General features: G+C 32.0%; 1 protein-coding gene across 1 annotated transcript in view; it reads right to left on the bottom strand.

Annotated features, from left to right (window-relative positions):
- The window catches only part of LOC107449503 (uncharacterized), a gene marked incomplete in the record, with an annotated part of 108,549 nt that overhangs the window by 48,299 nt on the left and 45,262 nt on the right, over window positions 1-14,988 (bottom strand). Inside the window, 2 exon segments of the mRNA XM_043052494.2 lie at window positions 209-487; window positions 3,444-3,632. Of these exon segments, the coding sequence (XP_042908428.2) occupies window positions 209-487; window positions 3,444-3,632 (468 nt within the window).

Below are 14,988 nucleotides of genomic sequence, written 5' to 3'. Positions count from 1 at the left end.
TATATATATTCGTTGACCGTTTCATACGTTATCCTGCTTTCATTCAAGTCAAACATTTCATTCAAGTAGTGAGTTGACTGTGCTAATATTTATATTAAACGATCAGATTTTTTTTATGCATAGATAATCCTCGTTAGAGCCTTATTATTAAAAACATTTCAATTAAGGAAATGAATTATTTTTCGTTGTATGAATAAAATGTACATACCTCCTGGAATATTATTTAAAATTGTTAATTCATGATCTTCTTCCTCTGTAGAAGAAACAAACATTAAACTATCATTTTCTAAATCATTTTGATTTGCTACATTATTTTCTCTCGTTATATACTCTGTAGTCTCACTTGTCTCTAAACTTAACTCATCATATGTCACATTTTTATCTAAATCTACTGTAGCTGTTGAATAAGTTGACTGAAATGTGGGCTGAAAGGTAGGTCTTAAATCTGGTACTGAATTGCTTGTTTCTTTAGATATGTCCTCACCACCTGCAAGCAAAAAAAAAATTTTTTTTTCATCCCTATTATCATAATTTTATGCTTCTACAACTCACATCTTACTCTTAGGGAGGAAATATATGGCTGAAATCTCCATCTCAGTTGCTCTATAATAATAAGTGGACGAATATTACATATAAATAAATATCATGAAATCAACTATTTGAATGAGTCGGAATAGCCTGGTTGGCAGGGAGCAGGACTCACGTTCGTGAGAACGAGAATTCGAATCCCGTCGGCTGAAGACTCCCCGTGCAGTAAATGGTGATTGGTGCACGTTAAATCAGTCGGATCACTATGTTCTCCATGTTCCTATAACAAATTATACCTCTGGGGAAACTGAATTGGAGATTGATCGTTCTGTGGTTCAGGTCAAAATTACGATCTGTAGATGTATGAGTGGGTCCGCCCTATAATCGGGTGGTGGCAGAAGTCGAAGTTTTGGCCATAGATGGCGCCACTGGAAAACAAGAATAATCTCACCCCTTGCCTTAATGGCCTACGACAACAACAAATATTTGAATTCTTAAAGCCCCTCTGTTCGCCCTCTGGAGTGATTTTGCATTTTCCACTTTCTTATATATAACCATATATTTTTCATCTCGATGATCTGACATTACATTTGGCTTTTCCAGAAGTACTTTAAAGTAGATTTATTTAATACATGCTAAAAGTAAAAACTTTACTTCTCTCATTTAAATCCTATAATTTAATTTTTTTTAAAGAAATATGCAGGGTTAATTTAATATAAATAACCAAATAAACAAGATTTGTCTTAATGACTACCCTAATACATATTTTCAGAATCCTTGTTATTATTAAAGTAAAAGAAATTTACGCATTAAGTGTCTAAACAAAGAAAATTACCAACGCAATCGAATTCTAACGAATCACTACAGAAGAAGGAATTAAAAACATCAAAATATATTTGATTGCCGTAGGAGTTGAACAGAGATTATTAAAAATGCAAATAAGTTTCATCTTGCAATTAAAATTGTTTTGATGCTTTCTGTTCCGTTTTTCCTGAATTGATAGAATTCGTCTTTTCTCATTTAAATTAACAACCGCAAATGTGCATTCATTTATTATTTCATTTCTGACAAGGTTTCTAAAAATAAATACTTCTCACGTATATATTTTCATATTTTTCTCCGTTTACTATATAAAATGAATAATTCTATATATATTTTTAATTCATATGTATTTTCTAGTTTCTATATTTTTGAACTACTATCCATCAACATTAAATCAGAGATAGAATAATCAAAAAAATCTTTACTAGGTAGGGGAGTGTCGGGCACCCCCGCCCACTGTCAATTTCATATGTATAGAATATTTTTTCAAGTCAATGGGCCATCGGACATTAATTGTTATATTAAAAAAAGATTATTTTCAAAGTTTCGAGTATTTATGCAGCTGGTAACATTGTAAACAATAGTTCTGAAAATATATTGAATACAGGACATGTTTTTCTAAATTTCATTTTTTTTAAGTTAAACTATTCTTTTTTTGGTTTATTCTTTTTGCATTATTTAATTAGATGATAAAACAATAGAAGCATACAAAAATCTTGATTATTACTCAATATTATACAGAAATATAAGCAATACTCCTTAAGTGAGCGGGGCTACCCGACTCTCCCCTACTAAAAAATTAAATGTAATACATCGCTGGCACAATTTCTATCGTGAATCAGAACTCAATAGAAAGGTTACGAGTTCGATTTTGTTATATTTCAATTGAAAGGACCCCTAAGAGCATTTAATCATAATAATTTAAAAATTGATACTTTGTCTATTAATGTTTGAATGAAAATTCGTAGATACAATATTGTAATAATTTTATTTTAGGTGTCTTCCATTTCTTAGCGTAACATGTAAAAGAAAATAAATAAATAAAAAAAAATCGACTTTTATTCACGAAAATTCCTAGACTGTATTTTATAGAATTTCCAATATGGTGTAATTCGAACTATATTTGAAAGGAAAAATCCCAATACTTAATATATGGAACATATTTCTCTTTTCTCTCTATTTTTTTTTTTTTTTAAATATAAGCGAGCTTTCTATAAGTTTTTTTTTCTTTTTTTTTAAAGCACAACTTAAAATTAAAAGAGTTATACATTAATAAAAACACGATTTACGACGTTCCGCTTGACAGAAAAGTACCGGAACGTCCAATCGCTGCTTTTACAAATTAGGTTGTAAGATTGATTTTGAGGGGATGAAACTGGGAAAAAATTATTTAAAATGATCGTTTTTCTACTTTTTTTTTGTTGCAATTCTTTAAAATTATTTTCTATCTATTCCAGCTTCCTTTTCTCTTCTTCTAAGATCAGAAATAATAAAAATATTGAAACTTAACTAAAGGTGAAGGGCTGCTAACTAGCACACCAAATAATTTATACAGTGCTAGATAATTGAAATTTCGGGTAATTTTTCCAATAGTTTAAGACTTAATATGAGGCAGGTGGAATGAAGATACATAAACTATTGAATCATTTGTATTTAGAGGCAAGAAAAGTAACTATAAATCAAATTTGAGCTGTGATGGCTCAGGGATAGAGCTGTCACCTTCCAATGAGGTGAACCAGGTTCGAATCCCAGCGATGGCTGGTCGATACGAATTCCGCATCCGGCTTGCCCTGACCATAGTGCTGACGTAAAATATCCTCAGTGGTAGATGGATCATGGGTGAGAGTCCCCATCAGGCTAACTTTGTCGGTTTTCGTGGTTTACTTCTCCATGTAACGCAAATGCGGGTTAGTTCCCTCAAAACGTCTACCACGAGGGTAAATTTCTCCCAATACTTGATCCAGGAGTTTCCTTGTCTTTTGGATCGGGTTCAAAATGACAAGGCTATGGAGTTGAGCATTAGTAGTCGTAAACCCGAAAAAAATTGGGTCGGCTGTTATAAAATATAATAATTGCGTCTAGAGATTACTTACCACATACAAGTGTAGGACAGCATTGACCAAGTTCCCTTGCCAGAAAACAGCCTAAAGGAGGAGCAGTTGCCGTTTGGCATACTCGTAGATAACAGACAACAACTCCGCGAGTGCAGGTACAATTAAGACATGCCTCACTTGTTTCAACTTGTTGACCATGGTCGTATTTTTCTCCTTTGTACGCGCAACCTACAAATACATAGAACAATTTTATGTAAAACTAACACAAGAACTATTTTGTGTAATAGTTTACATACTCAAGAGTAGATTTTTAAATTTTTACAAAACTCTGATTTATTTTTTTTTAAAACCCCACTTTTTCCTTGTCTTGCTTTCTTGCCTTTCTTCTAAATAAAAAAAAAAAAGATTTTAGTAAAATAATCTCAATCTTTGATTTTTTTTATACATTTCAACCCTTAATTTTCTCTAATTTAGAAGGATTTTCGTTACTTATTAAAAAATCAGAGAATTACGTAGAAAATTTTACACTGCAATTACATTTTAGAGGATTTCTGTAACTTCATGGAAATAAAATAGATTTAGAATTCTATGAGGTGATGTTGAAAATTATGTTTAAGTTTCATTTCAATTGTATTAAGGATATGTTTCTAAAAATTTGCAATTAGATGACGCATAGTGAAGGGGAAAAAAAGAATTTTTCCTCTAATGATCAGAATTTACTTACTAAAAATTAAGCTTAATGGTTCAAAGGGTTGACCTAAGACATGTTAATTAAGTAGAAAAAACTATAAAATAAGTTATGGAATCAGATCCAAAACTCACTAAATAAATTTATCTTTTTCTTTTCCTCAAATTAGGATTTTTGACTATGAAAAAGATGGGTAGGAACAAAATGGAAATTTTAAGAGAAATTTCACTCTCTCACATTGTGCGCTATCGTATGTTGGTTCTTCACAAACTCAGTTGTTTTGTGGTAACTGCGTTGCGCTGATATTACGTATCATTCATAAGAAAGTTAGAGCTGCTATAGACGTAATGTAAACCCGTTCCCAAATGGTTGGTACGGGCTCTGAGTATAAAGCAAAAGACAACATTCAAGAGCATTGCTAGAAATGGAAATCTTTTTTCTTTTTATTTACGGTCGATCTGTTGCTGCATTTTCGCACTATTTATTAACAGTACTGTACTATTTATTAGGATATTTCTTCGAGAATTTTTTTAATAAAATTTTTTTTGATACATATCACTAGGGTTTGTTTTTTAATTGTTTATACCGAAGCAATAAACAAATATTGAAATTATCTCCTAATTCATCTTAGCTTAATTACTGTTAATAAATTACTATTAATTTATGGGAAATTGAAAATAAAATAATTCTTATTCATTCACTTAATTTAGTTAAAAATTAAAGCTTTGAAATTTTAAGAGAAAGAACTTATTATGCAATAACTATATATATATATATATANCCGTCAACAAGGCGAAAGAATCTAGACTGACCTGTTTACCACGTCCAGAGTCATCCCGCATCCGGCGGACGTCAGAACCAAAACAAAAAAAGATCCCTGAGAAAAACCGTCATGAATCCACTAATACCCTATACAAGTTATAATACCATCTTCAATAAATATTAATAAATTTAGTTACATAGATTTTACCCAAAAAAATCCCTTTTTAAAAGACTAATTCAAAATTCCTAAAGAAAATATCATTATGATTGAATTTAAACTTTACCGTAGTGGTGCCATCTACAGACAAATAATCTATCTTTAAAAGTATTACAAAAAAAAAACTTATAATAAATTTCAATTTATTACAGTAGAGTTACAAAGGCATGTACGACTGGGACCGAAGTACACCAATATCTGTAGTATTTAATGTGAGACCGATTGTTTTCACATGACTCTTGCTGAATAACATGTTCCAATAACCATCTGGAGATTTGTCCACATCCCCTCCTGTGTGGAGTGGAGATGTGAAATGTTATAACCAGCAGCATACCTGTTAATAAACCTTTTGATAACTTATTATGGCTTTTTTCTGCATTTCTTAATATGAATACATCAATGATAACAGAGATGTAGCCCTGTTATTATAAGACGCCAGGATTATTCCTTAGCGGAGGAAACCTAAGCTTTTCTATCTCTGGAACTAAGCGTAACGGATGCTGACTGCTTCGTGGAAATTTTCCCCATTCCATCACCCCCGGTTGAGAAAAATTACTGCAGTGAAAAAAGCATCGAAGGAAAGGAAGGATGAGGTTGTTTTTTCAAGTACCTGTACCTCATCGCTAGTTGGAATGGAATGTTGAAGTTGGATAGAGCTTCTTGTCACAGCCATGAAAACGTTTGATGTCTAAGATTAGTGTCTCTAAGTTGGAAGAAACATCATCCATGGTAGTGATTCGACACCGAGTGAGACTACAATTCTTACTGCTCAAGTTGTGAAAACAAAAGTAAATGTGCGCGAATCTTAATCATGAATATTCATGAATTGCTACGATTTAAGTGCGCGAAAGAAAAGTAAAAAAAATTATATATTTTTTTTTCTCTTCAACGAAATTGATGAAGGTCGACGTTGGCGAGGTTGTAAATATTTTATTGAAATTAGATTTGAGCCTTGCTCTAAACTTTTTATTATGAATAATTGAATAGAATATTATTAAGAGTTAAAGTGCATTTCTTGTGTTTATATTGCTTTTTTCTTTAAATATTATGATATAATATTGCTATTTATTGTGTATTTAAAATGTTTTTAAAGGAAATAAATGTGATTCAAACGTCAATTAAATTAGTGACGGCAAACAAAATTAAGTTATTATTTAAACTTTTGTTTCCAAATCATTTTTCTACATTAAACCGTAACAAAATTCTAAATTTTTCAGAATTTTCTTTTGAACCTAACAATGAAGAATTTTCAAACAAACTGAAAAAAATTTGTAATACTTTCAATTTTTCGGACTTAGACAAAATTTCAGACATTCTAAGTATTTCCAGTGAGGGAAATAAAGATGAAATTGCCAAACACATCTTAACTTGTTTATGCAATTTCAATTTTTAAAAAAATTCTTTAGTAATTGAAAATCCCTCTGAAGATGAGGAGGAAACTAATCAGTTTCAATGTAAACAAACTCAAACTGATTTTGAATCCCATTTACCTATTAAAACTTGTGTAAGTCAATTTACACAAGTTAGTTTAAATACTAAAATATATGCTGATAAAGAAATACAAACTCATGTTTATACTGATAAAGATATGGCAACCTATAGTCAAAATTCTAGTAATGATTTAAATAATAGAGAACCTGAAACTAAATTAATAGTTAATTTCGCTGATGTAGAAGCAGTTACCCCTATGTTTAATGGAAATCGCCATGAAAATACTAATTCTTGGTTTGAAAATTTTGAAACTCATGCTAATTTATTTAAATTGTCTGATATGCAAAAATTTTTATTTGCTAAAAGATGGTTGAAGGCTAATGCATTAACTTTAATTAGAAGTGAAACTCATTTAAATTCTTATGAAAAATTAAAAATTCTTTTGCTTGAAGAATTTGGACTTAGTTGTAATAGTGCAGAAGTACATGCAATGTTGCAAAAAAGAAAGCAAAGGTATAATAAAACACATCAATAATATTCCCTAAAAATGAAAGAAATTGCAACTCAAAGTGATATTGATGACTTAGCTCTAATCACTTACATAATTCAGGGAATGCCAGACCAAACAAATAAGAAATCAATTCTTTATGGAGCCAATAATCTTTTTGAATTTAAACAAAAACTTAAAATTTATGAAAAAATTAAAAGTGATTTAGATAAAAATAAATTTCAAAATAAATTTCAAAATAATAAGGGACCCTTTACAAAGAAAATGGAAAACCCAAAATATGACATTAAATGCTTTAAATGTAATGCACCAGGACATAAAGCTCCGGCTTGTCCTAAAAATAAAAATGTAACCCCGAATGTGACAAAACCCAAAATACATCATACAACACAGGAGAACCCATTTAATCAATGTAAATATTGCTCAAAGAAAGGACTTTTGAATCAATTTCACATGGGCTCCTCGTGTGTAAACAACCCTTATAATGAGGTTGAAGTGAACGTTCAAAATATGACAAGTAATCAGTAGCAATTACTAATATCCGGATATAAAGTTGAAAATGAATACCTAAATGGATATCAAGGGGAAAATAAATACCTAAATGAATATAAAGTAGAAAATAAGTACCAAAAGGGACGTCCGAAACAAAATAAAAATGTAAACAAAGAGATATTATTGAATGTTGATACCGGGTCAACATTGAATATAATACCAAAAGATTTGGTGTTAAAATTAAATATTCCTATTAAAAAATGTGAGGAATTAAACGTTACCCAAACGAAAGGACAATTAACACTTAACGAAATTTGTGAGTTTCCCCTTAAAATAGGCGAAATTGTTAACTCAGCTAAGTTTTTTATAATTGATACTGATTTACCATATGCTTTATTAGGGTTGCAGACTTGCAAAGATTTTTGTTTGTTTATTGACTGTGTCGGGCCAGTTGTTACTCAGTTTGGTAAGAGATTGATCACCTCTGCTAATTCTAATAGTGACAACTTATCTTTACACATTAGACAGCAAAATTGTCAAAATGTTAAGGTTAAAAATGTTGAAAAAATAAAAGTTAAAGATGTTTCGGTAAAAGTAAACATTGAAAAAAATAAGGTAAAGGGTAACAAAAATAAAAGGAAAAGGAAAAATAGGAAAAAGAAAGAATGTCCAAAAATTTCAAATGATTCGAAGATAGATCCAGGTAATGAGTGCACACATTATCAGGTTAATATCGACGAAAAAATAAAAAATGAGAGCGAGATAAAAAATGTGGACTTAAAAGAAATTTTAAAAAGTTATGATGATGTTTTTGCGAAACACAAACATGATGTAGGAGAAATCAGAATGGAACCCCAAAGAGTCAGGTTAACCTCAGATTTACCTATATCTCTAAGGCCTTACAAAACATCCCCAAAACAGCAACAAGAATTTGATATACAAATAGAGAAATTGTTAAAAAATAACATAATAAAAGAAAGTTCATCCCCTTATGCTGACCCAGTAACTTTAGTCTTTAAAAAAGATGAAAATAAAAAGAGTCGTTTATGTGTTGACTTTAGGAAATTAAACCAAATTGCAAAAACAGATTCTGAACCTCTACCTTTAATACAGTCTTTAATTGAAAAATTGTCTAATAGTAGTTATTATTCTAAAATAGATTTATCACAGGGATATCATCATGTTCGTATTCATCCTGATGACACTGAGAAATTAGCATTTGCTACTCACAATGGTCTATTTGAATACTTAAGATTACCTTTTGGCTGGAAGAATGCACCGAGCATTTTTCAACGTACAGTTCGTAGAATCTTAAATAAACATAAAATTAAATTTGCTACAAACTATTTCGATGATATCATTATATTTTCTAATTCTTATGATGAACATTTAACCCACCTCAAAAAGATTTTTGATATTTGTCAACAAGAAAACTTGAAATTAAAACTTTCAAAATGTTCATTTGTGCAAAAACAAATAAAATTTTTAGGATATGAAATTAATAAAGGAATTGTATCACCCGATAACCATAATATTGAAGTGATTAAAAAATTATTACCCCCTAAAAATGCAAAATTATTGCAAAGATTTCTTGGATCAATAAATGTTCACAATAAATTTATTGATAGTTATGCAAGTATTCGACATCCTTTAAATAACTTGTTAAAGAAAGATGTAAAATGGGTGTGGTCAGAAAAATGTCAACCATCTTTTGAACTTTTAAAAAATGCTATTATTTGTAAACCAATTTTGAACATTTTCAACAATAATCATGAATGTCATCTTTTTGTTGATGCATCGTTAGTTGGAATTGGTGCTGTGTTAAAACAGACAGATGAATGTGGTGTAGTGCATCCTGTAGCTTTTCATTCACGTTTCTTAAGGGACTATGAAAAAAAAAACTATGCAATTACGGAACTTGAATGTCTTGCTATTGTAGATTCTTTAAATAAATTCCATCATTATCTTTTTGGCCAAAAATTCACCATACATACTGACCATGCTGCTTTAGTTTGGCTAAAACATGTTAAAAAATTAAAAGGTAGATTATTTAGATGGTCATTATTGTTAAGTATGTATGAATATGATATTAAATACACAAAAGGTTCTACTAATTTTGAAGCAGATTGGCTTTCGAGAGATGCAACACATTCACTTGTCAAAATTGATGGTAACAATAATAATGCTCATGTTTCACATTTGTTAAAATAGAATGAAATTGTTGAAGCTCAAAGGAAAAAAAACTTACAAGGTAATTTTGTTGATGTCAATAATGTTTTATGTGTACGTAAGAAAAATTTTACTAAAATAGTTGTTCCATTTTCGTTAAGATTAAAACTTCTGCAAAGTGCTCATAATAAATTTAATCATCCAGAAATGCAAAAGATGATTAACTTAATAACCCCTGTTTATTATTGGAAGAACATAACTTCAGATATAACAAAATTTTGTAAACATTGTCATACGTGCCAACTAAATAAAAAACCGCGACAAAAAAGATTTGGATTATTACAATCCTTACCCCCTGTTAATCAGTCTTTTGACTTGCTAGCAATAGATAGTGTTGGTGAATTGAATTACTATAATTCAACAAAAAAATATTTAACTTTAATTATTGACCACCTCACAAGATACATTTGGGCTTTTGCATCAAAATCCATTAGCTCAGAAACCTATACAAATTTTTTACATCAAATTTTTCAAAATCAAATTCCTAAATCCTTGCTTAGTGATAGAAACGCTGCCTTTACTTCTTCTCATTTCAAAACGTTTTTGAAATATAATAAAATTCAACAATTATTGACAACTGCACATCATCCGCAGTCTAATGGCAAGGTAGAACGCCTTGGTCAAACAATAATTACGAGTTTGAAATGTAAAATCAATGAAAAACCCACTAAAACTCCCTGGCCTACTTTGTTAAAGGATATAGTTTATACTTATAACTTAACTCCCCATTCTGTAACAAAATTTCCACCTGCATACCTCATACATGGTAGACTCCCCTATGAAAATCCCTTAAATGAAGGAATCTATCCACCTGTTGAGGAAGCTAAAAAAATAGCAATTCAAAGAACTAAAGAATATCATGAAAGAAATAAAATCTACTATGATGCTAGATTTTTAGATATAGAATTTAAAACTGATGAATTAGTTATGTTTGAAGAATTTACTTATCCTAATACGAGGAAGTTGTCACCTCCTTTTAGTGGACCGTATAAAATTCTTCAAAAAATTTCAGAAACTAATTACAAAATAAATAAAAAGAATAATTTAAGTAAACGAAATTTTGAAATAGTACATGTATCAAAGTTTAGAAAATATCCCAACCCACAAATGTTGAAATTAAATCATGAATAGAGTCCAAAGCAAAAGAAATTTTTTTACTTTCTTCAAGGGAGGAAGTAAGCCCTATATTTTTGAGAGATCCGAATGACGTGTGGAGATGTTTACCTCTACATCATTTTGATGTGAGGGCGATGTAAGTTGAACTTTTTTTCTCAATAAGGTGAGAAAAGTTTTTATAAACTATTTTTATATTGTCCAATCTGGATCTCTCATTTTCCCTCTGCTTCATGAAATTCTGTTTTCCTCCATTTTAACGAGGAATACAGACTTTCATCAAGTAAATAACCCCTTTTAACCACACAGAATCTTAAATTCTGAATAAATGACACTTGTTGTCCAGTTCGTTTCCATAAAAAGTTGTATATTTTTGTGAGAAAAAATTTTTGAAAATTTTAGTAGAATAGTTTATAAACATGTTTCATTTTTCTTTCTGTTTAATTGACTAAACAGATAAATTGCATAATCATGTTTTTCATATTTTCGTCATTGTAAATAATTTTTTTTCTTCTCATAATTGAAAAAATATTATTTGTATTAGGGAAAAGGAACAGTCGTACCAACCTAAAGTTTAAAAATTTAAAGTATTCCAAATTTTTTTATTTTGGCTAACCAAAATTTTTTTTTTGGGGGGGGGGATGTAATACAAAAATAATAAATACTTTTGTATTAATAAAAGAATTAAAACTCTTTCGGATTCATAAAATGTCTTTGTTAAAGAGTAAGAGTAGAGATATTCTATTTTGGGAATTCAAGGCTGAAAATATACCATTGAATAATAATTAGATTTATATTTGAAAGGAGGAGTTATTTTTAGAATCTTGTCCCTCTTTCACTTCCATATTAGGAAGCAGTAAATGATTTTCCATACTGCGTAGAGTTACAAAGGCATGTACGACTGGGACCGAAGTACACCAATATCTGTAGTATTTAATGTGAGACCGATTGTTTTCGCATGACTCTTGCTGAATAACATGTTCCAATAACCATCTGGAGATTTGTCCACATCCCCTCCTGTGTGGAGTGGAGATGTGAAATGTTATAACCACCAGCATACCTGTTAATAAACCTTTTGATAACTTATTATGGCTTTTTTCTGCATTTCTTAATGTGAATACACCAATGGTAACAGAGATGTAGCCTTGTTATTATATGTACACTGGTGTGCAAAACTTAAGCAACAAGTGGTTTTTCGGCCACAGCTCCCCAACAAAGTATAAGATAGCCATGAAATTGCAGTATAATATGCACGCAATTCAGTAGAAAGATTATTTGTAAGCAAAATTTAGAAATAAAACGTCGTAGGTGATGCAAGTGTACGTAAACCTTGCGGGTCGGCGAGCGCAGGTCAAAGCTGTGATAAAAGGATGAAGAGCATAGTAGTTAAAGACATTCGCTGCAAGTGCGAGTGATTTGTTTTGCGAAACATGTCTTCAAGAAATCATTTAGACGACTTTACTCGAGGAAGAATGATTGGGAAGCTTGAGGAGGGGCGTAGTGTGACCAGTGTCGCCGAAGAGTTCGGGATCAACAAAAGTGTTTTTTCTCGTGCTTGGAATGCCTTTAAAACTACTGGTACAGCTGTTCGGAAGGTTGGTGGTGGCGTCCAAGGAAAACAACACCAAGAGATGACCGTTACATTGTCCTCCAGGCGAAAAGAAACCGTTTTCAGTCAGCGAGCGCCATATATCAGCAACTGTGCACAGTCACAGGACGACAAGTATCAAGATTTACAGTGGCCAGACGCCTCCACAAAGGTGGCTTATTTGCTAGACGTTCTGAACGCTGCATACCTTTAAAAATTAGCCATCGGCGGCACCGTTTAGAGTGGTGCAGAGAACACGAAACCTGGACACCTCATCAATGTAGTCGCGTCCTCTTCACAAATGAGAGTCGTTTTAGTGCTACAATCGATTCTCAACGTTAGTTGATTTGGAGAGAGGTTGGAGCTCGATTTCATCCCAATAACATCGCGGAAAGAGATCGTTACGGTGGTCCTGGAGTTGTCGTCTGGTGTGGCATTAAGTTGAACGGGAGGACTGAGCTTCAGATCTTCGACCGAGGTTCTGTAACTGGAGACCGCTACTGCAATGAGGTAATCCTACCCCATGTGCGTCTGTTCCGAGGGGCCATTGGACCAGACTTCATTTCTATGGATGACAATGCCCGGCCACACCGTACTGCAAGTTCGTACTGCACCGTTGTATGTTCAAGAGCTACTGGAAAGTGAAGATATCACACGAATGGATTGGCCAGCTTACTCTCCAGATCTGAATCCCATAGAGCATGTGTGGGATGCATTAGGGAGACGTCTTGCGACACGACAGTTTCCTCCTGGTAACACCCATCAGCTGAAAAATGCGTTAAAGGAGGAATGGAGACGTTTACCCCAAGAACTCCTGGATAATCTGGTGCTTAGCACGGAGAGACGATGGCAAGCAACAATTTCAGTAAGGGGAGGGCATATCCCATACTACTAGGGAACATCTGCCAGTTGTACTTACGCTTCTTCAGGCAATCATGTGTAACGCCACTATATGTCAAATAAAGTCTTTTTTTGTTCCATACCCTACTTTAAGCTTTATATTCATTTCTGCACCATTATTCCTTTACTATCATTTAAGTACATCATATTCAAATTTTATGTCAATCGGATGATTTCTTGTAGAGTTATGACAAAAAACGCACTTGTTGCTTAAGTTTTGCACACCAGTGTGTATATATATATATATATATATATCGTCACTAAATGTCTTATTCGAAGCAAAACTTGACATTTAAACTTTGCGTCATTTTGCAATGATTCCTCTTTTCACACTGGCCGCATCAAATTTAATGCACAGGTACATCTAATAAACTGCTGTAAATAAGATGCTAATGGTTTTAATTGATTAAGAACTTGCTAATACATTTGCGTGGAGCCGCGATGGCTCAGGGGATAGAGTGTTCGCCTTCTAATGAGGTGAACAGTGGTTCGATCCCGGCGATGACTGGTCGATACTTCCGGCGATGGCTTCCGGCTTGCACCGACCACAATGCTGACGTGAAATATCTTCAGTGGTAGACGGATCATGGGTTAGAGTCCCCTTGCCGTCAAGCTAACCGTACCAGGGTCTCGTGTTCTTTCTCTCCATGTAACGCAAATGCGGGTTAGTTCCATCAAAAAGGAACCTCCACGAAGGCAAATTTCTCCCAATATTTGATCCAGGAGTTCCCCTGTCCTCTGGATTGGGATCAAAATTACAAGGCTACGGAGTTGAAAATAAGTAGTCGTAAACCCAAAAATTGGGTCGGCTGTTGAACGGCGGTTATAAAAATACGTTTGCGTGAGTGTAACATGTTCTCCTGCACAGCTATTAAACAATGAGACACTTCATAAGTCATATTTAAGGAAATTATAGTGGTTAAAAGCATTAGAAAACTTAAGTACAAAACATATCATTAAGATGCAAATCATCCTAAATTTAAAAGATTTATTATAGTTCATTTCAATCTAGAAATTATATATATTTTTTAATTATTCTGTTAAAGGAAATCTTATTTTTACTTGCTTATATTCTTAAAAAATATGCTTTCCCTTTATTCAATTCTATTCTATGAAGCCAGTCATAGTACATCGTACCAACTTTTAGTGAAATCAAAAAAAGTTTAAAGAAGTTCAACAGAAAGGAAATAAAAAGTCTTTAGTAGTTTATCCTGATAAGTGATAAAATATCAAACATTTATTTATACATTTATAACATAATTCCTTAACAACTTTTTTTTATCCCCTTGTACTCTGAATCTCCTTATAAATACTAAGCAATAAACCATTCAAATCATTTAGTAGCTACATCCGTAGGCTGTTACCTGCAGAAGTAAAATCTCCTGAAATCTTGCCTTTGCGGGATTTAATTTTAGCTGAATCTCTGTATTATGGATTTCTTAATCATTGCTGAGATTTGCAATGTAATACAGTTTTTAGAAAATGTGTTACTAAATACAATAGATGCCTTCAGTGTACACTTTTTACTAATGTATCAGATGATTTTAATGTTGTTTTAAGCTGTTTTAATTTAAGATTTATTTAAATTTTCCACACTCCATTGTTATTTCACATAACACAATACCATGATAAATTCTATTTCAAAAGTATTGATAT

The sequence above is a fragment of the Parasteatoda tepidariorum genome, chromosome X2 (genome assembly GCF_043381705.1).
Source record: "Parasteatoda tepidariorum isolate YZ-2023 chromosome X2, CAS_Ptep_4.0, whole genome shotgun sequence".
Taxonomy (NCBI): Eukaryota; Metazoa; Arthropoda; class Arachnida; order Araneae; family Theridiidae; genus Parasteatoda; species Parasteatoda tepidariorum.
The sequence above is the reverse complement of the archived record's forward strand: the minus strand, read 5'-3'. Positions and strand labels throughout refer to the sequence as shown.